The sequence below is a fragment of the Rhinolophus sinicus genome, chromosome 18 (assembly GCF_057876585.1).
Source record: "Rhinolophus sinicus isolate RSI-liver-muscle chromosome 18, RSI-T2T, whole genome shotgun sequence".
Classification (NCBI taxonomy): domain Eukaryota; kingdom Metazoa; phylum Chordata; class Mammalia; order Chiroptera; family Rhinolophidae; genus Rhinolophus; species Rhinolophus sinicus.
The window spans coordinates 43,787,914-43,815,882 of record NC_142518.1 but is presented as its reverse complement, the minus strand read 5'-3'; the positions used below and the strand labels follow the sequence as shown (position 1 = coordinate 43,815,882).

Genomic DNA, 27,969 nt, shown 5'->3' with positions numbered 1-27,969 from the left:
GAAATTAATAGAAACTCCTCATGAGTAAGCCCAGACATTGGTCTTATTAGACAAATACTTTAAATCAATTGTCTGAAATATGCTCAAAGAACTAAAGAAAACCAGGAAGATAAAATCTCATCAAATAATGAGTATCAATAAAGAGAGAAACTAGTAAAGGGAACCAAACAGAAATTCTGGAGATGAAAAGTATAATAAGTGAAATGAAAAATTCACTGGAGGGATTCAGCAACAGATTTGAGCAGGCAGAAGAATAAATTAACTGGAAGATACGTCTATTGAGATTACCCACTCTAAGGAGTAGAAAGAAAAAGCAATGATGAAAAGTGAACAGAGTCTAAGGGAGCTGTGGGAGACTATCAAGCATACCAACACACAAATAATTGTAGTCCCAGAATGACAGAAGAGATAGAAAGAGGCAGAAAGAATATTCAAAGACATAATGGTCAGAAACATCCTAAATTTGATGAAAGATATGAACCTACCCATTTAAAACGCTCAAGAAATTCCAAGTAGGATTAATTCAAAGACATTCACATTGAGATACAATCAACCATCAAAAGACAGAAAATCTTGAAAGCAACAAGACAGAAGCTACTCACCACATACAAGGGATCCTCAAGAAGATTAACAGCTGATTTCTCATTGGAAATCACAGAAGCCAGAAAGCACTGGGATCACATATTTAAAGTGCTAAAAGAAAAAAAACACTGTCAACTAAGAATTATATATCTGGTTAGAACCATCCTTTAAAAGTGAAGGAGAAATTAAGACATTGCCAGATAAACAAGAGCTGGAGTTAATCATTAGTACACTTGCTCTAGAATAAAAAACTACAAAGTGACCTATAGGCTGAAATTAAAAGACACACTATACAGGAATTCTAACCCATGCAAAGAAATGAAGAATACCGATAAAGATAACTGATTAAGTAAATACACAAGCCAGCAATATTGTATTTTTGATTTGTAATTCCTCTTTTCTTCCTTAAACAAATTACAAAAACAATAATTGTAGGTCTACATTAATAGACACACAATGTACAAGACGTAATTTGTAAAAAAAAAAAAAAAAGGGGGGGGGGAATGGAGTTGTATAGGAATAGAGATTTTAAATACAATTGAAGCAAAGTTAGTATAAATTGAAAGTAGAATGTTATAAATTTAAGAAGTTAATTGTAATCACCAGGGTGACAAGTAACAAAGTATATAAAAAATGCAGAACATGAAAGATGAGAGAATTAAAATGAATCACTTAAAAAATCAATGTAATATAAAAGAAAGTAGCAATGGAGAACTTAAGGAACAAAAAGATAAGATGTACAGAAAATAGTGAAGTGGGAGAAGTCCTTTCTCATCAGGAATTATTTTAAATGTAAATGGAATTATCCAATTAAAAGGCCGAAGTTTACAAAATGGATTTTAAAAACATGATTTAAAACATGATCTAACTATATGCTATCTTCAATAGATTCACTTTAAATTCAAACTAAAAAAAATGAAAGGATAGAAAAAGATATTCCATACAAATAGAAACTAAAGGAGAGTTGATGTGGCTATACTAATAAAGACAAAACAGTCTTTAAGTCAACAACCATTACAAGAGAAAAAAAGGACACTATGTATTCATAAAAACGGTCAATCCCTCAAGAATATATAACAGTTATAAACACATATATGCACCAAATAATGAAGCCCAAAATATATGAAGCAAAAATTGATGAAACTGAAGGGAGAAATAGACAGGTAATGGAACTGAAGGGAAAAATAGACAGCTTTACAGTAATGGCTAGAGACTTCAATATCCCACTTTCTATAATGAATAGAACAACGAGGCAGAAGATGAATAAGAAAATAGGAGACCTGAACAATATTATATACCCATTAGAACTAATAGACATACTAGAACACTATACCTAAGAACAGGAGAACACACATTATTCTCAAAATATACACATCATTTGAAAAATAGATATCATTCTCCAGCACATAACTTATGATAGGTCTTAAAATACAACTTAATACATTTAAAAAGATTAAAATCATAAAAACTATATTCTCTGACCATAATGGAATAAAATTATAATTCACAAATATGTGGAAATTAAGCAACACATGCTTTAAAAACCAACTGATCAAAGAAGTCATAATGGAATTTCAAAAAATACTCTGTGAAGTTCTAGAGACGACAATTTGGCAAGAAAATAAAAATCATCCAAATTGGAAAGGAAGAAGTAAAACAATCTCTGTTCAGAAACAACATGATTTTATATAAACAAAATCCTAAGGAATACACAAAATAAACTATTAGAATTAATAAACATATTCAGATAGGTGGAAACAACCAAAATGTCCTTCGACAGATGACTTGATAAAGAAGATGTGGTATATATACACAATGGAATACTACTCTGTCATAAGAAAAGATGAAATAGTGCCATTTGCAACAACATGGATGGATCTTGAGATTATTATGCTAACCAAAATAAGTCAGACAGAAAAAGTCGAGAACCATATGATTTCACTGATATGTAAGATATAACACTGAAAGCAACAAAGGAACAAGACAAACAAAGAAACAAAAACTCATAGACACAGACAACAGTTTAGTGGTTACCAGAGGGGAAAGGGGGTCAAATATATGGTGATGGAAAGAGAACTGACTCTGGGTGGTGAACACATACGCAATATATAGACGATGCATTATAGAATGGTACAGTTGAAACCTATGTAGTTTTGTTGACCATTGTTACCCCAATAAATTTTAATAGAAAAAAGAAAGATGCAACACACATCTTGACTGGTAGTACTACTATTAATCAACTATTATTTCTTGTTTATTTCCTTAAGCAAGTAACAGCAAAGCCCTGAAAATCAAAAGGACAGTGGTCTTGTTTTCAGAGGCAGCAAGGAATGGGTGATCTGGGGAGAATGTCCTACTCCACAGTCATGCTTATGAAGATGGTGGCAGATATACAAAGAAAGGCAAAGCAGCTGAGGCCCTGGGCCCGGCTGGTATAAAGGAAGGGACAGCTTAGGAACTTACTGAATGTTGTAGGGCACAGTACTAGGATTGAGCACACCATACATAGTGAATCCTTTATAGAGAGGGTTCCTGAAATCTGGTTTCCTCTGAACGAAGAAAGGCCACACGGAATGGGTTTTCTCACAAACTCTGTCAAAAAAAGAAAAACAAGCCAACAAATTAACAGCAGCAAGTAAGTAATCTCAACAGTTCTGTAGAACTTGATAATCAGCCAAATTTTACTAATAAGTAACTCAATTCAACACATAGTGATAGGACATGATAGAAAAAAAATAGAAATAAGTGGCTAATAAGTGACAGAATAATGAATTATCTGGACTTGAATTTATCAGTTTTTAAAATGAATAAGTTACAGACTTTGACACTGGAAAGCAGGCGATGCTACGTAAAGCTGCTGTTGTGGAGTAGCTAAAGATCTTAGGAATGACAATACCATTTTCTGGGACTGTCTTTCCATTCATATACTGTGACCTCTAAGGTCTCTTCCGAATCTGGAATTCTATGGACTGATCACCTTTCAATTTTTTTTCAACTTGAAATTATGTTTAAAATTCTGGTAAGTTAAAGTAAACAGACAGCCTAGAGGGTGAATTTGTGGCTCTTTCGTATTTCATTTTATTTCAAGCCACCTTCTCTTCCTCTCAGAGGGTATAAGACAGAGAGAAAACGGTAATTTTTTTTTAAAATTAAAGCTTAGTGGGGTGATAACTGTTAATAAAGTTACATAGGTTTCAGGTGTACAATTCTGTCACACATGACCTATATATCACATTGTGTGTTCACCACCCAAAGTGACTTCTCCTTCCATCAACATATTTTTGATCCATTTTACCCTCATCTACCACCCGACCCCTGACACTCTGTGAATTACTAAACTATTGTCTGTGTTTATGAGTTTTTGTTTCTTCATTTTGTTTGTCTTGTTCCTTTGTTTTCAGTTTTATATACCACATATCAGTGAAATCATATAGTTCTTGATTTTTTCCGACATATTTTGCTTAGCATTATAATCTCAAGATCCATCCATGTTGTCGCAACTGGCACGATTTCATCTTTTCTCATGGCAGAATAGTATTCCATTGTGTATATATATCACAACTTCTTTATCCTTTAATCTATCGAAGGACAGACACTTCAGTTGTTTCCATGTCTTGGCCACCATAAATAAAGCTGCAATGAACATTGGAGCACATGTATCTTTAGGGATAAATGTTTTCAGATTTTGTGAGTAGATAGCCAACAGAGGGATTGCTGGGTCATATGGTAATTCCATTTTTAATTTTTTAAGGACTCTCCACACTGCCTTCCATACCAGCTGCACCAATCTGCATTCCCACCAACAAAGTATGACGGTTCCTTTTTCTCCACAGCCTCTCCAACACTTGTTATTATTTGTCTTGTTGATGATACACATTCAAACTGGTGTGAAGTGGTATTTCATTTTGGGTTTTATTTGCATTTCTCTCATGATTAGTGATATTGGGCATTTTTTCATATGTCTATTGGCGATTTGTATGTCCTCTTTGGGGAAATGTCTATTCAGGTCCTCTGTCCATTTTTCAACTGGATTGTTTGTTCTTTTGTTGGTGAGTTGCATGAGTCCCTTGTATATTTTGGATATTAGTCCCATATCGGAGGCATTGTTTGCAAACATCTGCTTTCATTCAGTTGGTTGCCTCTTTATTTTGTCGATGGTTTCTTTTGCTGTGCAGAAGCTTTTTAGTTGGATATAGTCCCATTCATTTATTTTAGCTTTTATTTCCCTTGCCTTTCGAGTCAAATTCATAAAATCAATTTTGACTGCAAGGTCCTTAAGTTTAGTACCGATGTTTTCTTTAATGAAGTTTATTATTTAAGGTCTTCTATTTACGGATTTGATACATTTTGAGTTAATTTTGGTACACGGTGACAGATAAAAGTCTAGTTTCATTCTTTTGCACAAGACTTTCCAATTCTCCAACACCATTTATTAAAGAGACTGTCTTTTCTCCACTGTATGTTTTGGCTCCTTTGATGAAAATTATCTTTCAATATTTATGTGGGTTTATTTCTGAGTTCTTGTTCTATTCCATTCATCTATGTGTCTGTTTTTCGGCCAATACCATACTATTTTGATTATTGTTGCCCTGTAGTACACGCTGAAGTCAGGGAATGTGGTACCTCCAGCATTGTTCATTTTCCTTAGGATGGCTTTGGCTATTCGGGGTCTTTTTGTAGGTCCATACAAATCAGATGTTTTGTTCTATTCTTTAAAAAGTGCCATTGGGATTTTGATGGGGATTGCATTAAATCTGTATATTGCTTTGGGTAATATGGCCATTTTAACTATGCTGATTCTTCCAATCCATGAGAAAGGAATGTCTTTCCATTTACTTGTGTCTTCTTCAATTTCTTTTACAAGCGTGTTATACTTTTCAGAGTATAGGTCTGTCAAATCCTTGGTTAAGTTTATTCCTACCGTGTTTCCCTGAAATAACCTAGCCAGACAATCAGCACTAATGCACCTTTCAGACTAAAAATTAATAAGACCCGGACTTGCATAATACCATATTATATAAGACCCAGGCATATATTATAGTAAAATAAGACCAAGTCTCATATTAATTTTTGATCCAAAAAACACATTAGAGCTAATGGTCCGACTAGGACTTATTTTGGGGAAAACACAGTAGGGACTTTATTCTTTTTGCTGCAAGTGCAAAAGGAATTGTTTTTTTTTTTTCTTTTTAATTTCTTTTTCTGAGGTTTCATTGTTAGTATATAGGAATGCAATGGATTTTTGCATGTTGATTTTGTAGATGGCAACTTAACTGTATTCGTTCATTATTTCTAAAAACTTTTTGGTGGCGTCTTTAAGGATTTGTATATATAGCATCATGTCATCTGCAAAGAGTTACAATTTTAACTTCTTCATTCCCTATGTGGATGCCTTTTATTCCTTTCTCTTGCCTGACTGCTCTGGCTAGTATTTTCAATACTATGTTGAAAAGCAGGGGTGATAAGAGACAGCCCTGCCAGGTTCCGGAACATAGAGCAAAAGGCTTCAGTTTTTCACTGTTAATTAGCTCAGAGTTTATCATATATTGCCTGTATTATGTCAATGTATTTTACTTCTATACCCATTTCATTAAGTGTTTTAATCACAAGTGGACGTTGTATCTTGTCAAATGCTTTTTCTGCAGCTACTGATATAATGATATCATTTTTGTCCTTTACTTCGTTTATGTGGTGTATCACATTGATCAATTTCCGTATGTCGAATAATCCTTCTGCCTCTGGGATAAATCGTACTTGGTGATGATGTATAATCTTTTCAGTGCATGTTGCATTCGATTCACTAGAATTTTTTTTGTTTTGTTTTTAAGATTTTTGCATCTGTATATGTCAGAGACATTGGTCTGTAATTTTATTTTTTTGTGTTTTGCTTACCAGGTTTTGGTATCAGGGTAATGTTGGCCTCATGAAACGAGTTAGGGAGTACTGCATTGTCTCTACTTTAATTTGTTTGAAGAGGTTGAGTAGGACAGGTATTAGATCCTATGTGAAAGTTTGGTAGAATTCACTAGTGAAGCCACCTGGTCCCGAACTTTTGCTTTGGGAAGGTTTCAGATGACTGATTCAGTTTCTGTACTGTTGATTGGTCTATTTAGATTTGCAATACTTCATGATTCAGCCTAGGATGTCTATGTTTCTACGAACTTATCCATTTCTTCTAGGTTATTGAATTTGGTGGCATATAGACTTTCATAATATTCTTGAATAATCCTTTGTATTTTTTTGGCATCCGTGGTCACTTCCCCTCTTTCATTTCTGAATTTCTGTCTATTCTCTTTTTATCTTAGTGAGTATGCCAAGGGTTTGTCCACTTTATTGTTTTCAAGAACCAGCTCTTTGTCACAATTTTTTCTACTATCTTTATGTTCTCTATTTCATGTAGCTCTGCTCTGATTTTTATTATTTACTTTCTTCTGCTGACTTTGGATTTCATTTTTTCTTCTTTTTCCAGTTCTTCAAGGTGTAACATAAAGTTATTTACCTGGGATTTTTTTGTTCCTTGAGAAATGCCTGTAATGCTATAAATTTCCCTCTTAAAACTGCTTTGCTGCATCCCAAAAATTTTGGTAGGATGTATTTTCATTCTCATTTGTTTCTGTGTATCTTTTGATCTCTCCTCTTATTTCTTCTTTGACCTGGTCGCTCTTTAAAAGTATGTTGTTTAATCTCCACATATTTATGATTTCTCCTGCTTTCTTTTTTCAGTTGATATCCAATTTCAAAGCCTTGTGATCAGAGAATATGCTTGGGATGATTTCAAGCTTCTTAAATTTGCTGAGGCTGATTTTATGTCCCAATATATGGTCTGCCCTTGAGAATGTTCCATGTACACTAGAAAAGAATGTATACTCTGATGTTCAAGGATGAAGGGCTCTATAAATGTCAATTATGTCCATTTCATCTAATGTGTCGTTTAGGGCTGCTAGTTCTTTATTTATTTTCTGTTTGGATGATCTATCCATAGCTGTCAATGATGTATTTAGGTCCCCTACTATAATTGTGTTTTGGTCAATTTCTCCCTTTAGTTCTGTTAGTAGTTCCTTGGTATATTTTGGTGCTCCCTGATTGGGGGCATAAATATTGATGACTGTTATGTCTTCTTGTTGTATAGTCCCCTTTACCATTATGAAATGTCCATCTTTGTCTCTTGTTACCTTTTTCACCCTGAAGTCTGTTTTATCTGATATCAGTATGGCTACACCTGATTTTCTCTGGATACCATTTGCTTGGAGTGCCAATTTCCACCCTTTCACTTTGAGTCTATGCTTGTCCTTGTAGCTGAGATGTGTCTCTTGGAGGCAGCATATGGTTGGGTTTAGTTTTTTGATCCAATCTGTCACACTGTGCCCTTTTATTGGTGATTTCAGTCCGTTTACATTTAGGGTGATTATTGCTATGTGAGGATTTCCTATAATCGATCTTTGGTTTTCTGGGAGGACTGTGTCTCCATTGTTTCTTTGCCTTCTTGTTGTTGTCTATTATTTCTGTGTGGTGGTATTCTATGATTTTTCCCTCTATTTCTTCCTTTTTTGTTATATATTTCAGTTCTGGATTTTATTTTATTTTTTTTTTTGAGTGGTTACCATTAAGTTTCTGCAAACAAATGTTTCACATTTAGAATATTTTAATTTCTTCAGCATGCTTACTGTCTCCATGCCCCTGTGCTGGTTCAGACCTTTACTTTCATCCCTTTTATGCTTCTGTTGTCACTAATTATCCCTATTTATGCTGTGAGTTGATCTCTGCACTACATTACCAAGTTACTTGTTTTTCCTCCTTTTTCTTAAGTGCTTTCTTTTTCTTCTTATCCTGTCTGATGTGTTTAAGTGTACTGTGTCTTATTTGGTGTGTGGGTTGCCAGTTCCTACTGTCCAGTCTGTCTGTTTGTAATATTACTTTGTATTCTTTTGTGTTCTTTTACTTTGTATTCTTTTGCTTTTTTGTTTCAGGTTGAATAGCCTCCTTCAGTTTTTCTTGTAGTGCAAGTCGTGTCTTAGAAAATTCCCTTAGCTCTTGTACGTCTGGAAAGGTCTTTATTCCTCATTCATATCTGAAGGGTATGGATACGTTATTCGTGGCTCATAATTTCTCTCTTTCAATAATTTAAATATTTGATTTTACTCCCTCCTGGCTTGTAGAGTTTCTGCTGAAAAATCTGATGATAATCTAATGGGATTTCCTTTTTAAGGTACCATCTTCCTTTCTCTGGATGACTTGAGAATTCTTTCTTTGTTATTAATTTTTGACAGCTTCAAAACAATGTGCCTTGGAGAAGGCCTGTTGGGATTGAGGCAATTAGGTGTTCTATTTGCTTCTTGGATTCGAGGATCCAGTTCTTTCCACAAGTTTGGGAAGGTCTTGTCGACTATTTGTTTCAATACACCCTCTATTCCCTTCTCCCTTTCTTCTCCTTCTGGTATGCCATTATTCTTATACTGCTCTTTCTGATGGAGTCAGAAAGTTTTCGTAGAGTTCTTTCATTTCTTTTAACTCTTAAGTCTTCTCTCTCTTCTTCCATCTGTGTCATTTCCAGATTTCTATCTTCGATGTCACTGATTCTTTCCTTCATCTGCTGTACTCTATTACCTAAGCTGGCTGTTTCATTCTTTATTTCTTTTATTGAGTTCTTAGTCTCCAGAAATTCTATTTGGTTCTGTTTTAAAATTTCAATCTCTTTGGTAAAATGTTTATTTTGTTCTTTGATTGTGTTTCTGAGTTCATTAAACTGCCTGTGTTTTCTTGCAGCTTGTTGAGCTTTTTTTTTTTTTCAGAATTGACATCTTGAATTCTCTGTCATTGATGGCAGATATTTCCATGTCTTTAAGTCATTTTCTGGAGACTTTTAATTTTCTTTCTGAGCTGCCTTGTTACCTTGATTATTCATGGCAATTAGTGCATTAGTTTTCTCTTCCTAGACATTTACAGGAGTGGGTTCTGCAACAGGTTGATAGGAAGAGGTCTTTCTTTTGTTTTCCAGTACGTGTTGGTAGAATGCTTTATTTTCTCTCCAACTGCAGCCTTTTCTTTTCTCACACACTGAAATGTTATATTTTCTCTGCACTGTTCCAGGTTCTCACAGAATGGGCCAGGGGGGAGAATTCCTTGGATCGTGGACTTCTCCTCTATGAGCAGGTCACTTGGTTCTCAGGGCACTGCATCCATGCGGGATGTGGAGCACTTTGAAAATTCAAAGCTCTTCCTGCATCAGTCTCAGTGCCTGTGTTTCAGGGACTCTGTTTACTCCTGTAGGGGTAGGAGTGGGGTGGGTTGTGAGAATTGGCTTTGAGCAATGGCGGTGAACACTAGTAAAGCCAATCCTGCACCCCAGCCTCCTCCCTTCGCTGGAACTAGTTGGGCAGCCAGTCCGTGGCTGTGGGCTACAGTTCTGAGAACTGCAATTATTCTGTTCTTTTGATCTGACACTGCTACTGTTTTGCTTCTAGCACTGGACAGACAGGTGGGGCGAGCTCTGGGAGGGTGGGTGTTTGGGCTAGGCTCTGTTCCTATGCCTTCCATCCTTTCCTTGGCAGTGAGGGCTTAAACCAGTTTTCACCTTTCTTCCCTCAGTCTTTGTTCTGAGTTCTCTGCCATGAGGGTTGGGTTCAGCCGTGTCATATGCTGATGCCTCAGGCGGGACTGTGGACATAAGGGTAGTGCTAGCAGTCCAAATTCTTCCCTCTCTTGCGATTGCAGTAGCTCTGGAATGCAGGTGGCTCAGAGCTCCGAATCCGGTCTGCATCCTGCGCAGCCATGTCTCTGTACTTCCTCTTTCCCTCCTCACCCGCTTGCCCAGCTAGCCCACCTTTAGATGATTTCAGTTGTACATCTCTTAGTTTTGCCTGTCTGCTGTACAGGAAGTCCTGTGTGGAATCATAACTCTTCAATTTGTTGTAAATTCCAGGGGAGATTTCAAGAGGCTCACCTCAGACTGCCATTTCTATGATGTTGTTTCCAAATGGTAACATATATTAGCAAATATTTGTAAGTTATCCTAGATTGGCAGCTAAAGACTGCGATATTTATGTGCAACATTATGTCTCATACCTTAGTTGAGACCATGGGACCTTGCTCACCAAGCAAGGAAGCCCCTTAGTTAACCCCTCAAAAATCATGTGTTGCAGTGGTCCCCAATGAAAGCTGCATATAACCATGCAGGGGAAGGTCATTTGGAACATACCTTCTCAAGGAAGACAACAAAGAGGAGTGGTATGGGTGGCAGGACCTAAATTGTAGTCTTTTAACTTTTATAATCCTCAGACCATTCTGGTGAGGCCTAAAGCCCTGTATATCTGTCTTTCTCATTTGTTGTTGGTTAAAACAGAAAAAAAATATCTTGCAGAGGTAAGGTAACTAACATTTATTATCTACTATGTGTCAAACACTGTTCCAGACTCTACCTAAAATACCTCATTAAATTTTATCCCTAAATTAGCAATGAGAAAATAAGACAAAAATTAATTTGCTAGGCCGGCCCGGTGGCTCATGCAGTTAGAGCTCCATGCTCCTAATTCTGAAGGCTGCCGGTTCGATTCCCACATGGGCCAGTGGGCTCTCAACCACATGGTAGCCCATTCAACTCCTCGAGTCCCGCAAGGGATGGTGGGCTCCGCCCCCTGCAACTAAGATTAAACACAGCACCTTGAGCTGAGCTGCCTCCCGGATGGCTCATTTGGTTGGAGCACGGGCTCTCAACTACAAGGTTGCCAGTTCAATTCCTTGAGTCCCGCAAGGGATGGTGGGCAGCGTCCCCTGCAACTAAGCTTGAAAATGGCACCTTGAGCTGAGCTGCTGCTGAGCTCCTGGATGATTCAGTTGGTTGGAGTGCATCCGTCCTCTCAACCACAAGGTTGCTGGTTCGACTCCCGCAAGGGATGGTGGGCTGTGCCCCATGCAACTAGAAATGGCAACTGGATCTGGAGCTGAGCTGCGCCCTCCACAACTAAGACTGAAGGGACAACAACTTGACTTGGAAAAAAGGCCTGGAAGTGCACACTGTTCCCCAATAAAGTCTTGTTTCCCTTCCCCAATAAAATCTTTTTTTTTTTTTTAATTAATTTGCTAAGGTCACATCTCCAGGAAGTAACATAGCCAAAACTTGCACCAAGGTCTCTCTGATTCTAGAGCCTATACTTTTCCTTTCATGAATGAATGAAACTTCTGCCTCTTTTAAGTAATCACTATTTTAATATGTGTTAAAATGTTGAACTTTTGTACTTTTATATGGAGATTCAAATTTGATTGTGGAATGGGTCTAGGATATATTAGGATATATCATTTTAAGAGGATAGAAAAAGAAGATGGAAAAGATCATGGGTGTTATTTAATGCTAGACAGAATGAATGTGTCTAAAAGCATTTAGGGAGAGGGTAAGAAAGATCTGGTTGCAAAAAGGAAGAGAAATATGCACAGAAGCTACCAAGTGAGTACAAATGTTAAAGCATCAAGATCCATCACTGTTCTCTGTTTTGACAACAAAATGGAATCAGAGAAGTGATGTCATCCAGGATACGTCATAAAGGGGCCTGAGAACTTCAGCTAACTGCTACTTGACCAACAGCTGTGAAATAAGAGTGCATTGTGAGACAGCTTCTTCCTTGTCTATCTCTTTAACTCTAAAACATAGAATACTGCTCACAGCAACTTTATCGTGTCTACCTCAAGAAGAGTTTACACTTTGGATATTGTGGGGATGTTAGAGTTTAAATTGAATGAAAATTCAACCACCCACGGGAGCTGGGAAGATAACATTAGAAAAGGGCTAAGAATAAACTATAGGGGGTGATGAGACTATGGCAAACACAAGGGAGTTTGCCTTATCCACACTGAGAAGCTGCTATTCAGCTTTAGCTGATAATGGCCAAGAGAAAACACAGGTCCATTGTTGCCAGACCTCCTGATTTTTCAGGACAGTATCTTGGCATAATGGCTTTTCTATTTAGGACAAAATCCTAAAATAACTATATTTTTATGTGAAATAGACTGATATTAAAATGTTGACAACTAATTTACAGTTTAAAAAATACTCCACAGACTAAACATGCCTGTTGAGCCACATTTCGCTTATGAGCTGCCATTTCATGCTCTCTAATACAAATGATGAAGGACTGCAGATAATGGCTACTCATGTCTGCACAGTAACTGATTGTTTACAAAGTCCTTGCACATCCATTTTTTATCGGTTCCTCATGATTGCTCCAAAAAGGAGGTGTTATTATCCATATTTTACAGATGAGGAATCTGAGGTTCTGAGGAATCCCCATGCAAACAGTGAGTGCTTCACACTTCAAAAGTTCTTTTTTATAGTTGTCATCTCCTCCCCTTTCCTGAACTCCTCTCCCCAAATCAGGGTGGTGTACACATTCCTTTTGCACTGAGCCCCTCTCCCTATTCAGTGTTTTGTCAAAAACTGTATTCACCTCAGAGCTTCCCGATCCTTCTGGCAGTTTCCAAGGAAGTTCCCAAACTGGCAAGAAAAAACATGGTCATGGATCTCCAGCAGGAAGATTTCATTAAACTCAAAGGCACAGGGAAATTGTTCCATTAATTGCCAGATACAGTCTAGGAACTGGGTGAAGACAGGGGATACTTCTTTAGAGTCCCCATCCAGATGGCCACACCTGAGAGATGCAAATAAAGGTAAAGAAAGACAACAGCTCACATCTGGGATTACACTGTTTGGAATAGGCTACAACAAGGTCACCTTTTTTCTGTTGTCACTGGCAAGTAAACACCTCATGCCAAAATGCCACCCAGAATCTCAAAGCTTGTTAATCCCAACACATCTCTTAGCTACTGGTATCCTTCACTATCACCCAGATTGTAAGCCCTTTGGTCATCTATTCTATTTCCTCCTACACCCTCAACCCTCTTTACAATAGAACTTTCTCTAGTGATAGAAATGTTCCATATCTCTGTTGTCCAATATGGTAGTCACTAACTATTAAGCACTTGAAATGTGGCTAGTGTGACTGAGGATCTGAATTTTTAACTGCAGTATTTAATTATAATTAATTTAAATTTAAACAGCCACGTTTAACTCTTGTGAGTCAGGACCATACTTCCATTGTTTACTGAACAGTTCTTGACGTGAAATAGGTATTTAATAAACATTTATTAAATGAATGAACAAACTCATACTAGAACTGTTTAATGTTTCCTCCCCCATGATGCCCTTTTTACCAACTCTACCATCCACTGGAAACCATATTCCACTGGAAATAAACACAGCATCTTTAGCCTCTACATGGTATGTTCTAACTTCTAATTTAACTGAAATATGCCTCACCAAGGACATCACCTCTTCCTGGGGCCCAAATCAAATAGAGAATGCTCATCATTCCACTCTCCACATATCATAATCCTAAAACAGGGCAGAGATGGGATCAGCTTTCTCCTTGCTCCTACCACTGCTTTCTACTATTCTTTTCATTCTTAAAAACACTTCCATTATGAGTCATGCTGTTTAGCTTATACTACCTTCCCCTTCCTCAATGTTATCTTCTAGAAGTCTCTGGGTCACTTCCTCATGTTTTCTGAGGAATCTGACTCCTATCTTAAGTCTTATCTTTGGGATCCATGCAGATGACTTGCACTGGCTTAACAGGTTCCTCAACTAACTCAAATCCAATTATCTTCACTGATCTTTACCTCTACTCCACTATCATCCTCCCATATCCATGGCCATAGGCTGGATCTTAAGTTACACAGAGGTTCATACTGCACTTAAAACTTTTAATTTCAATATCCTACTCTGACCACCATATATTTCCAAAGGCTGCTTATCTTACCTCTCCAGCCCTTATCTCTGAACCTCTCAGCCTGCTGGATTCCTATTGGCTTCCCTTTTGTCCTTATTATCCAGCCTATACTCTATGGTCTGCCCCACCAACTACTATTCTCTTGCCATTTTCTTCAACTTTCTGGTCTTTAATTACTCACCTTCAAAATCCAGCTATAGATAAGCCTAAAGTGCAATGTTCTCTGCTCACAGATCCTGACTGATGAATGCTGCATGAAAATATCATGGAACCATGCAAACTGATGCCATTTAAAATTAAGTCTCCATACTCATCTAGAAATTGCTCCTAAATAATCTTTATGTATGTCCTTAACACCATTTTCCCATCAAACTTATAGCTCTTGCAAATTTTAAGCTATCTTCTCAAAACCCTAACCTATTTCACACTGGTGTCTATAGTACCACTGGAAAAAAAAAACACAGGCCCTCAAGTAAAAATATCTAACTTCTGCCTCTGACATTCGCACACTTATTTCCTTCATTGCCTGTCCTTCCATCCAGTCTCCATGGAAGATGTGTTCTTAACTATAGCTAACGCTAATCTTTTCATTTGAATTTTAGCTTTTACTCCCCCTTGTCTCCTCAGGAGTCTTATTCTACCAAACACCCACTGTCTCTTTCAAGTCTTCAACCTTATATTCTTTAATGCTCTAAAATGCCACCAATCTCAGGAAGCTTTCTTTGTCCCAGAATGGGTTAAGTTCTTTTGTTTATATTTACCTTTGTCTTACCATGTATCATACTATACTATCATCAATTTTCTTTTCTGTAGAAGAGATAGAGACCATATCTGATTCAACATAATCTCCTTAAAACTTGGCACAGGGCCTGGCCCAAAGCTTGTTGATGAAGGATGAATGAATGGATGGACCCAAAAGGCTAGAGAGTGACAGCCAAAGGGAATTAAATGGATACACACCAATGGAGAAGAATACGACCTGAACTGTAACTTCCCTGAGAGTAAAATATTTTATGTGCCTTTTGTAAACCGCTCAGTGTCTTGATACAGTATGCAGCATACTGTGAAGTATTTGGTCAATATTCGTTGATTGTTATAACATAGGTAAAGCCTCAGTGAGGCTGTTTTGCTTATAAAAGAAGAGAAATCTGCTCCTGTCTTTTTTCTTATAAAAGGTTAAAAGGCACACTGTCTTAGATGTTATTCCCTCTGCCTGAATGACCTCCTCATCCCACTGTTCTGTCTAGCAAACTCCTATTTATCCCCCCAAAATTCATCTTTAAATGCTGCCTATTCCTAGACACCTATCCTGACTTCTTCAAGCAGAGTTAAGTACTTTTTCTTCTGTGATCCATGATACCTTGTTCTTTTCTGAAATATTTAACAGTTTAATATAATTATTTGCACACTTTGAAGGCAGAGATAATATTCTAGTCACCTATTCAGCCTCAGTATCCTAGCATAGTGTCTGGAATACTTGTTTCTTGATGAAAAGGGATTTACGCCATGTTCAACTTACTGCTCCTTCACATGCCAGAACACACTGGATTTTGATAAACCTCACGCTAATGACCTTTCATTAGACTCCTCCTTTAAAATGAGGATATTTTTACCTTTGGGAGAACTTGTGGCCCATGGATATCCATTCCTTCTCTATCAGGATCTTCATGTTTTGTACAAAAATAAAAGTTTGCATTAGGAAAATCATAAAATGAATTACCTATAAATATTAAAATATCAAAACACTTTTTTCCTGAAACAGATTTTGTACAAGTTTGGGTGGACTGATAATAAATAAAGTTAATTTCCCAAATGTAACTAAGTAACTTGGATTTCCTTTAAAGGCCTGCACAGGCTGCCTTCAAAATTCAAATGCTCTCAGGAGAAATTATTCTGGATTTGTATCCAGTGTCACATTTCTTTTGGCTTTTACATGATGTGTGACAAGCCATTTCAGCTACAACTAAAAGAAATATTGATAAACACAATATTAAATTCAACTGATGAAGAAAACAGGACTTCAAAATCAGTACTCAGATCTGTACCAAGAACAAATCTTGGCACAAACCTATTTGCAATCATTTAAAAACAAATTCCAAAAAATGAGGATTAACTCCAATGTGAGTTTTATTTCTTAGGAAGATCAACTAAGAAGCCTTGGATTCAGCACCAGAAAACAATCAGGAGTCTGACATCCAAACAGCTGACATGTTGAAGATGATGAACCCAACAGACAGTCTATTTAACAGTCCTCCAGTCAGCTTTGCAAACTTTTTGAGTCTCTCGTAACCCTTACAGCAGTCTATTACATCTATTACATATAACTTACCTTCTGATAGGTAAGACACTATGCTGAATGTACAACAAAAAGTATATGAGATATGATCAAACAATATGGTAAATGTTTAAATTTAAAAAATTATTACAGTAAAAGACACATAGCCATTAATTCCCCTTGCTTCGAACACACGTATCCCATTGTTCCTGCAACTTTCTGAAGAGGTTCTGGAAGTCCTCTTTCATGAGGGTCTTTAGTTACGCTGTCATGGCTGCCTCAACGTCCTGAATTGATTCAAAACGTTTACCTTTAATGGTCATTTTGACTTTGAGAAAGAGCCATAAGTTGCACGGTGCCAGATTCAGTGAATAAGGTGGATGAGGACAAACCATCATGTTTTTATTTGACAGAAATTGCTGTACCAGAAGCGATGTGTGACACAGAGCATTGTCACGATGGAGGATGATTTACGGCACACTTTAAAACACACCTTCTCTCAACTATAGCTCACACCCGACTGACTACACCGAACAAGTTGAAACTTGTCACACACTATAACTAAGGTTTGACAGGCCGCTTTCCGTATTAGCTTTCCGTATTAAAGATCTCTGCCTTTCCATTGGGTGGCACTCGGCAGCAGCATTCACCATATTTGTTGATCATAATGGAAAGGCTCCGTGTCAAATAAAAGGCTCTGTCAAACAAAAACATTACGGTGTGTCCTCATCCACCTTATTCATTGGATCTGGCACCCTGCAACTTCTGGCTCATCCCCAAAGTCAAAATAATTCAGGACATTGAGGCAGCTATGACAGCACAACTAAAGACTCTCATGAAAGAGGACTTCCAGAACTGCTTCAGAAAGTGGCAAGAACAATGGAATAAGTGTTTGAAGCGAGGGGACATATTTTGATGGAGATTAATGGCAATGTGTCACTTACTGTAATAAATTTTTTTATTTAAACATTCACCGTATTGTTTGATCACACCTCGTATATAGTGCAAATGCCTAATTTAGTAGAAAGAAGCTAAATTGAAAAACAGAGCTATTTTTGTAGATTTGGAACTCCTTGTACAAAACAAGTTGACTGAGCATTCTTTTTGATTAATCCACAATCTGTCACTCATGAAAAGTAAAATACAGTTGCTTGCTCTCTTACCATGAGACCTTTGAATGTCCTATAAAATGGATCTAGAAGGATGCTGGCCACAGAGCAGACTTGTGCTGTGCGGTCCCACCCATCAGAACAGTGAACTAAGACACTGGCCTTTTCTACCTTCACTGCCTGTGAAGATAAGAAGCAAAAAGTAGCATAAACAACTTTTGCATAGTATGCTGGGTTAATAAATAGGGTCACAAAATACCATCTCTACAGCACAGATAATCTGGTTTTACTGAGCTACATTAATTTCTTCTCATAATATGGCATCCTCTATGGGGAAAGAAAAAGAAAATAAAGGAGTGCAATAGAAGGAGAGCTTACCTAACAGGTAAAGAAAATCAAAACCAATATATAATTCAGGGTAAAAAGAAAAACAAGGGAGTTCTAAGTTCACAAAACTTCTAAAGTAGACAGGATCAATTCTCAGAGAGCGGAGTGGGCAAGAGGAAGACTCCATGCTCCCAAACACGGATAGGACAGTTCTGCATTCCAGTCCCAGATCTAACAATGATTTCCTCTGGAGTCTTTAGGCATTTAGTCTTACTAATATAAATCCTTCCAACTTAAGATGGAGAGGTTTACCTGTCTTAGGTCAGTTTCTGTACAATCAGAATGATGTAAAGATGTGGGCAGTTACTCAATCTGGGCAATTTTGGCAATGATAGATATTGAGCATTCACTTATTCATTCTAACAATTATGTACCTCTCTGTGCCTAGTATGTGCTAGGTATTAGAGATACAAAGACGAGACTTAGTTTCTGCCTTCAAGGAACTCACAAACTAGGGTGACCGAAGGTAAATAAATAAATACAATATAGTGAAAAAAAATGCTGTTATAGAGTAATGCATAGTAACTTTATCCTTCTGTAGGATCCAGGGACGCTTGAGCCTTGAAGAAAGAGCAGCATTTCCTCAGGTGAGGAAGAAGAAGGAAATATACGAGGTCTGACAATTAAGTTTGCGAACTTGCTGCAACGATGTTGCTAACCTTTTTTCATAGCAAAGGGACTATTCACTATGAATTTGTACCAACTGGACAAATAGTTAACCAAGTTTACCACTTGGAAGTGCTGAAAAGGCTGTGTGAAACAGTTATTAGACAACCTGAACTTTTCACCAACAATATATGGCTCTTGCATCACAACAATGCACCAGCTCACACGGCACTGTTTGTGAGGGAGTTTTTAGCCAGTAAACAGATAAGTGTACTTGAACACCCTCCCTACTCACCTGATCTGGCCCCCAATGACTTCTTTCTTAAATAGTGAAAGGAAGACATTTTGATGTCATTCAGGACATCAAGTGTAATACGACGACAGCTCTGATGGCCATTCCAGAAAGAGTTCCAAAATTGCTCTGAAGGGTGGATTAGGTGCCTGCATTGGTGCATAGCTTCCCAAAGGGAGTACTTCAAAGGTGACCATAGTGATATTCAGTAATGAGGTATTTAGCACTTTTTCTAGGATGAGTTCGCAAACTTAATTGTCTGACCTCGTATTCACTCATTCATTCATCCAACCACCTAGCCAATAATTACTGAGTGACTCTATAAGAAACACTATGGTATACACTGGGGATACAAAGGAGACAAACACTTACATGAACAACCACAAACCAATCACCACTAAAACAGTAAAAGTCCATACCAGCTACAACAAAGGCACAAAATATCCAAAGAAGAGGAGACAACTAAAGTGGGCTTGTCAGATGAGTAGGCATTTGTCAGATGGATGAGGAAAGAACATTCCAGACAGGGGCACAAGACGAGCGCATGCAGAAATGCAAGGAGGTATGACATAGTTGAGGAACTCTTAAGTACCTTGGTAATGGTTGAGGCTAGGCTAGGGGTGAGGAGAGACGGCCTGCCCAAGAGGGCAAGGGTCAGAACAGCAAGTGTACATTTTATCTGGTGGCAACAGAGAGTCACTGAACTGTTAAAAGCAGGAGTGCCTGGATAAGATGTTCTCATTGTGGTGGCAGTTACGGAGAATGAACTGGGAGGACTTGAGTTTGGATTCAGGAAGAACAGTCACAGAGCTACTAAAATTGTAAAAGGCTATGAGGGCCTGAACTAAAGTAGTAGTAGTGAGGTTGAAAAGGAGAAGAGGGATGCTAAAAATGAAAAAGGATACGGGATGAAGGAGAAGAGCCGAACATGACTATGAAAAGTGTGGCTTAATAACTTGGTGGATGACAGCACCGTTAATGTGAATAGTGAACACAGAAGAAGAAACAGATCTAGTTGGTTTGGGGAGTAGGTTTGGGGAGTAGGTAAGATTTCAGTTTGGGCCATGGTGAGTGTGAGCCAGTTGAGGGACATCCAATGGAGAACCCAGTGGACAACTGGATATGTGAGTTGGAAGTCCAGGAGAGGGAGAAAACTGGGCCAGAGTGTAGATTTGACTACTATATGAATAGAGATGGTAGTGGAAACTGGGTACAGCTAGTGCTATCCAGGCAGAGACCAAAGCAAGAAAAAGAAAAACCTGAAGAAGTAGTGATTTTTAAAGGGAAAATGGAGGGGGGGTGATATTATGGGATTCAGCCTGTGAAGAAGTAGCCTGAAAGGTACAAAGAAAAGGGTTAAAGCCAGGACTACAAAAATGGTTCAAAGATATAGATATAGATATAGGGATTAACAGTACCAAATGCAGGAGAGAAGTCAAAATAGAATAGAGTGACCCTTAGATTTAACAAGTCAAAGGCCATTAGTGACCTCAGCAAGAGCAGTAATAATGGTACGGAAATCTTATCACAGTGAACTGAAGAGTGAAGGGAGATGAGGAAGTGTTCATAGGAAAAGTCAACTACTTTCAAGAAAGCTTTACCCAAGAAAAAAGAGGACAACAACTAGAAGAGGATAAGTTATTTTTCTTTAGGAATGAGAAAGTATTTGAGCGTATTTCTGAGAGATGAAGCCAGTTGAAAGGAATAGGTTGAAAATGTGGAGTAAGAGGTTCCTTGAAGGAAGAGAGGATGGGATTTAGAATACAGGTAGAGGGATTAGTCTTACACAGAATATGAGGCACCATTTCCTCTGAGGTAGCAAGGAAGGAGACAAAAAAAAAAGTCGGTAAGGATAGTAGTAGTAGTAGATGAGATGACCTTGAATTTTCCATTAAGAAGGATACATTCTTGGATATGCTTATAGAGAGAGGAGTAACAGTGGTATAGCTAGCTTGAAAGCAAGGCACAAATTAGGAATAGCTGCTTGGTGGAACAGCAGAGGGACCCAACCAGGACACACAAAATGACTGTTAAGTGGCCCTAAGACTTACACAACTACAGCTAAGATTACGGACGACAAACCTGTGATAGTACCAATTAACATGGCTATGGGATTTACTTCTTTGTAGCAATGTTTAGTAGTCAGGTGTAAGAGCAAAAAATGTAAAGAATAACTAGGATTACCAGGGCAGGTAGAGTGGAAGGAATAAGGAGCAAGGTGGAATGGACGAAGGGCTATACCACCAGGTCGTGGCTAGATAAGGAAGAATGTGGGAAAAGGTGGAAAAAGAGGAGTTAAAAGTGCATAGGTAGGTCTCTGTGGGACAGAAGAACCAGGCTAGATGGAGCAGGAATGTGACAACTGGACTATAAAAGTTCAAAGAACTATCAGTGCAAAGTGTTCAATAAATTATATAAGGACATTCAAATCTCCTGGGATAGAAACAAGAATCAGAATGGAGAGGAAGGTAGTATCCCAAAGCTCTTAATGGAAAGAAGAGAGTAATTCGAGAGGTATAGAGGTACAGCTAAGTGAAACAGACCTGAAAGAAGAAAGGAGTTTTGTAAGGAACGAGGAGAATACTGAACCTGCCACGGGCCCTATGGTTCATGGGGTGTGGGAAAGTAAGTGACCCTTATAGAAGATACAAAAGAAATGATATTCCTAGAAGGATAGTTAGCATGCAGGCAAGACAAGAGTTAGAGAGATTGGGAAAAGTTTCTCAACCTTTTTAATTTCTCAGTTAACCAGATACCTCAGGTATCAGAGTTCTGAAAGTAGCAACTACGCTTTCCTAAGGGCTCCAAATGGAATGAATGAAAAGTCACTGATGGACAGGAAAAGATGCTCAACTTCACTAATGATTAAAGAAATGCATATTAAAACATGACAAAAATATATCACCTATCGTATTGGTAAAGATTAAAAGGACTGATGATAACCATTACTGGCAATGTGGAGAAATTGGCATTGTTGGTAGAAATGGAAACTGCTGCAACCTATTTGAAAGACAACTTGGCCATGTCTAGTAAAGTTTCAAATATTCATACTCTTTGACTCATAAAATCCACTCGTAGGAATGTGCACACATACAAAGATATATGTTCAAGGGTATTTGGTGCAATAATGCCTACACTGGTGAAAAACGGGGAATAAGCGAATTGCCCATTAACAGGGGACTAGAGTAAATTCACTTAATGGGATATGATACAGTCATTGAAAAGAATGAAGTAGTACCGACTGAACTGGAAAAAACGTTCATCATACATTAAGTATAAAAAGTCAGATGCAGAACAATATGAACAGTATAATACCATTTTTATAAAGTAGTAATCATATATATATATGATTAATCATATATATATGATTAATCACATATATATGATTAATCATATATACACACACACGTATGTTGAAAAACTCTAGAGCTGCGCTGTCTAATATGGCACTCACTAGCCACAAGAGGCTGTTTAAATTCAAATTCACTAAGATCAAAAAAAATGTAAAATGCAGTTTCTCAGTCCCACTAGTCACATTGCAAGTATACAACTGCCACATGTGGCTAGTGGCTACTGTACTAGTACAGATCTAGAACATTTCCATCATCACAGAAAGTCTGAATAGTGCTGCTGTAGGGGCACTGAACTATTACCAATGGTGTGCATGCTCTGGGGCAAACTACAGGGAACACTTACATTTGATGTTGTATGTTTCTGAAATGTTTACTTCTTTGATAATGGACATGTACAACTTTTGTAATGAGGAAATAATAAAGATAATGACAGAGAAAAAGACAGAGGGAGGAGTACTATAATGTTTTGGAGAACAAGAAGTTCACTTTTGCCAGGGTTTGATGGGCAATGGGCAGCTACTGGAGGATTTGAGTTTGAAGTGCCATTATCAGATGTGGTCAAGAAAGATGATTTTAGAAGCAATTTGGTGGCCAAACTGGAGAGTAAGAAAAATGCAAATTAGTACAAATTGAACAAGTTAGGAAGTTATTATAGTACTTTAACCAAAGGATGATGAATGTCTTAGCTAGGGAAGTAGGAGTAGAGACTGAGAAGGACAGATTTGAGAAACACTTGTGAGTTAGAAATAACAGGAGTAGGCAATTCCCCGATGGAGGGCTAGAGAGAGAATTCAAGGCAGACTGAGTTTTGAAATTCAAGATAAGGAACAGGTGGTGACGGAGATGGGGAACACAGGATATATTATGCAATCCCAAGCCTGTTTATTTTTTCATCCACTGATTTTAATTCAATCAATATTTATAAGGTTGTAGTGTCTATCAAATTGATACCTCTTCTCCATCCTCACTGTCTTTGGTTTAATAAAGTCTGCTTCAGAAAGGGAATACAGACGTATAGATGTAGGGCATATGAAAAAGGAACAGTATGAAGAATGGTTAGAACAGTGGCCTTGAAACAACCGAAGAGGTCACATAGTAAACATTAGTTACATATAATGATTAAAAAAATGTAGGCAACAAGACTAGGAAAGCCAAAAAGCAAGAGGGCTGGATATTTAAAGCAGTTAATTGCATACAATTCAAATCTTTTAAGCCAGAAGCTCTATATCTCATTACCTTCAACTGAGAAAATGACAGCAGAGGGATGAAAAGTCATTCTCTCCTTTTCTTTACTTCTACCAAACAACAGGGGTGGTGTGAACAGGGAGACTTCTCATGTAGGAATATACATAAACAAAACTTCAAAATGAGAAAATGTACACTCTCAATTTCTTCTTTTATTTTTTACATAACCTAACAAATGATAAAGCCAAAGTGCTGTATGTCAGAAAATAAGTGAGTCATCATGAATGAGTGATGAAGTCTGCCTGCCTGGACTGCATTCAGAGGCAGACCTATACAAATAAGTAAAAAAGATCTGCTTTATACTCAGAGCTCTGAACACCCACAGACACACAAACTCTGCATTTATTTTACACCCACTTTTACTTCCACTTGATACCTTAGAATCAACACAAAACTGCAACATAGAGTATTTGAGCTGGAAGGACATGAGTTTTAGGATACTGCAGGCCCTCTGAAATTGAGGTCCATTTTCTGTATGTACAGCCATATGTACATTTTTTCAAGGGGGAGAGGGCCAACTGTATTCCTAAAGAGTTCTGCCGACTGAGCTATAGATGATGCAATACAGAATTGTACACCTGAAATCTATGTAATTTTACTAACAATTGTCACCCCAATAAATTTAATAAAATAAAATTTTTAAAAAAAAAGAGTTCTGTGGGCCCCCCAAAATTATACCATTAGATTCTAGTCCAACCACCTTGTTTTACAGATGAAGAAACTGAGGGCCAGAGAAGGGATGAGATTTGCCAAGGGCACACAGTGAGTAGCAGAGCTGAATCTAGAAACTAGGTTTCTTTTCAATATTCTTTCCGCCATGGTAAACTGCTACCTCAAAAGATCCCATAATTAAAGTTAGTACAAGTTCTTAAAAGTCCTGATTATTACCTTTGCAATGAAAATTCCAGCATCCATAATAGCTTTAATGTGTCTCAACCACCCTGAGCTCTCCAGGCCGCTAAGAAATTCACTCATTGTTGGAGTTTTCAATTCACAAACTAAGGTAGAAAAGGAAGCAAAGATTGAAATTCACAATCACCTCAGTTTATTCACCAAGAAAGGGGACAAAGTGGATCCTAATTTTTTAAATGAGGAAGTTGAGGCACAGAAAGTTTAAATGATTAGTTGGAAACCACACAGTGAGTCAGGAACAGTACCAGCGCTAGAGCCTACCATATCTTCCAGGTTGGGTCTCTGCGTTCTTGAGTTGTAGAACCCACCCCCAAGCCCACAGAAATCTCTGAAAAGAGCCTGACGACTGAGTCAGCATCCAAAGGAAAACACATCTCCTCTGACTAGGAAACACTTCTGATCCTAATTCCACCCACTCATCCTAACTCTGCAGGCCCTTAACATCCGTCTGTACTCCCACACCCCCACCTACTCCCTGGAGCCCCGTGCAGTCTCAACAGATTGAAATACATATATACTCGTATGTATACTGGTTAATTTTCATGCACTTAGCATTGGTTATCCAGCAGAGGACAATCATTAGCCTCAAAAATCCTTAAAAAGTCCTGTTCTCCTATACTGTGAAATATTCTGGGACAAAAAAGAGAGGAAGAAGAGATCCAAGGAAGAGGAGCACTAATGTCCTAAAAAGGATGCAGACAGAGGAAACAGGATCTGATAAGGGTCATGTAACGGACAGGTAGGTCCTGGCCTACACCCTATGTACAAAATTGAAGAAAAGAGGAAGAATGGGGAGTTCACTAAAGAAGGCAGGTTTTCACTATCTCTTCCTGAGTTGACACACCCGTATCATGAAATCCTGGGTAGTGGCTTTGGAAGAAATGTTCTAGACTCAAGAGTCCTTCCTGTAAGGCACCAATCTCATCTTGCCCCCACTCTGACTCCAATTATTTTGCAGTGATGACAGATGACCCAAGTTGTCTGATATCAGCTTCATTCCATTGAAGTCTAAATTCACCCCCTTCATCAGCACAGCGATGAAATCAAACTAACTCCTAACAGTGGATTAAATGAGGTGATTTCTTACCTTGAGGATGATGCAATGAATCCCAAATTCATTTATAATTATGTTGACCTACCCACCCCTAAACACCAGCCTCTGTAATTCTATAGAGAGAAATGATTTCAATGGCAAGTAATCGCCGAGGGACTCCAATGGGTTATGAAACTGCACAACATCTTAGTTCCTCTGCCAGACCGACACTGTTATAATTCAGTACTATGTAGGCTGGGATCATACTAAAGTCAAAAACCTTATCACCTATTAACTCTGCTCACCTGGTTGCTTTTATGTTCCACCCCAAATCAAGCATGCTTCTTGTGTATATAATAATGCAAAGCTACGGCCTCTGGCCTAACCAAGGTGAAATCCCTGTACCTTCCAAGAGTTTCTGCAGGCTGCTCCGCATCACATGGATGTTCTCAATGCCCATGAACCTGAAGCGAATGTTGGCATAGTTGTCTTCGTTTTCATACCCCTTCCCAGCTGCTCGGTTGGCCATGGCGTTCAACTGCAATAGTTGAGGACAAAATAGAGCAGATTAGGCAGAGGATGAAATAACAGGGTTCATCAATCTCAATGCCTTATTCTAAACAGTTTTAAATCTTACCCATTTAAAAAGAAGTGAAATCATAGTGTCCTTCGATAGATGACTGGATAAAAAATGTGGTGTATATAAAAAATGGAGTACTATTCTGCCATAAGAAAAGATGAAATAGGACCATTTGTGACAACATGGATGGATCTAGAGAGTATAATGCTAAGCGAAATAAGTCAGACAGAGAAAGCAGAGAACCCTATGATTTCACTGATATGTGGTATATAAACCAAAAACAACAAAAGAACAAAACAAACAAATGAGAAACAAAAACTCATAGACACAGACAATAGTTTAGTGGTTACCAGAGTGTAAGGGGTAGGGTGGTGGGAGATGAGGGTAAGGGGGATCAAATATATGGTGATAGGAGAACTGACTCTGGGTGGTGAACATACAATCTGCTATATAGATGATGTATTACAGAATTGTACACCTGAAATCTATGTAACTTTACTAACCATTGTCACCTCAGTAAACCTTAATTTAAAACAAGAAGTTAAATCAGTCAGGGTACATCCTAGAATGGGGAGATTTTGGTTTTCAGATCAGGTATCTTAAATAACATGGCAATGTAGGGAAAGAGAGATTTAGTGTTTTTGTTTTATTGCTAAAACCCTGCTTAAGAGATTGAAAGGATATGGCACCTACAAGGATACGTGACCTGAAGAAATGAAATAATAATGTTGAGCTTCCTTTCACAAACAAATGTTTTCTCAGCTGAAAAGGCTTTGTACTGGGAAACGGGAAAGTTCAAAAATCTTTACACCTGAGAAGCTCTAAAAACACTTCTAAGAACTTCAGGGCCAATTAATTGTAAATAGCTATTCTAGAAAAATGTCTAAAACATGCATGAGATAAATGCCTTTCACCCACTGATACAATTTAAATGGAGATACCAGAACCTGTTTTAACACAACCTGTTTTAACCTTATGGTAATCAAGAAAATTTCTAGGTTATAAGAAGAATGTTGGGCAGGGGAGGGAGTAAATGAGACTTGCAGAGAGGAGATATAAATACAAAACTAGAAAGCAGCTAAAATACCTTCTATGATAAGTACCTTACTAATCAAATAATTTTCGGTTGCCTGGGCCTGTGTTTTCGTATCCCAGTATTGTGCATTTCAGAAGGCAGGAGGAGCATGTACGTGGACAGGGTGTAGTTTTTGTCTTAATAGAAAAGATTGTCACTAAAACCTCAAAAGCACAAACTATTCATGTTAACACATTCAGGGGAAAAAACAGTCTATATGTCAACATATTCTGGTTAGAATGCAAGATACTTGTGAAAGAAAGAAACGTGATGGTCATTTTGATTACTTATCACACAGACAATGTCACTGAGATTTCATTAATGACAAACGTCAAAGAAACATCTGTGCAGGTACAAGCAACAGCCATCTAGTAACAATGAAGTTTGCTATGATTGATGAATGCTTCAGCAAACAAAACAACAATTACAGCAGTCCCTATCCAGGTCTGGGCAGCACTTGAGAGGCCAGCTACTGCAGATAGCTAGTTTCATGGTACCACTATAAACTCACTGGGAATAGGTCTGACAGTTGAGGAACAGCTGCACATTAGCAGCCTAATGTTTCGGGAACAGATATAATATTTACTAAATTCCTTGTACGTGCCAGACACCATAATAGATCCTTCAATCACAATTATCTCATTGAGTCCTCACCATAGCCCCTCAAGAGAGGTTGTACTATTATTATTACCATAAGAAAGCAATCTAAGAAAGGTAAACTAATGTCAAATAGAATCACATGGGT

The 27,969-nt window shown here is 37.9% G+C and overlaps 1 protein-coding gene across 3 annotated transcripts in view; it reads right to left on the bottom strand.

The window, feature by feature from the left end:
* MTMR8 (myotubularin related protein 8) overlaps positions 1 to 27,969 on the bottom strand; it is a 115,109-nt gene that overhangs the window by 43,338 nt on the left and 43,802 nt on the right. For all 3 annotated transcript variants that reach the window (XM_088795212.1, XM_019718865.3, XM_088795213.1), the window contains 6 exons: positions 25,975 to 26,107; positions 24,513 to 24,622; positions 17,796 to 17,921; positions 15,971 to 16,020; positions 13,017 to 13,217; positions 3,046 to 3,174 (listed from right to left, as the gene is read on the bottom strand). In XM_088795212.1, coding sequence (XP_088651338.1) covers positions 3,046 to 3,174; positions 13,017 to 13,217; positions 15,971 to 16,020; positions 17,796 to 17,921; positions 24,513 to 24,622; positions 25,975 to 26,107 — 749 coding nt within the window. The remainder of the gene's footprint in view (positions 1 to 3,045; positions 3,175 to 13,016; positions 13,218 to 15,970; positions 16,021 to 17,795; positions 17,922 to 24,512; positions 24,623 to 25,974; positions 26,108 to 27,969) is intronic.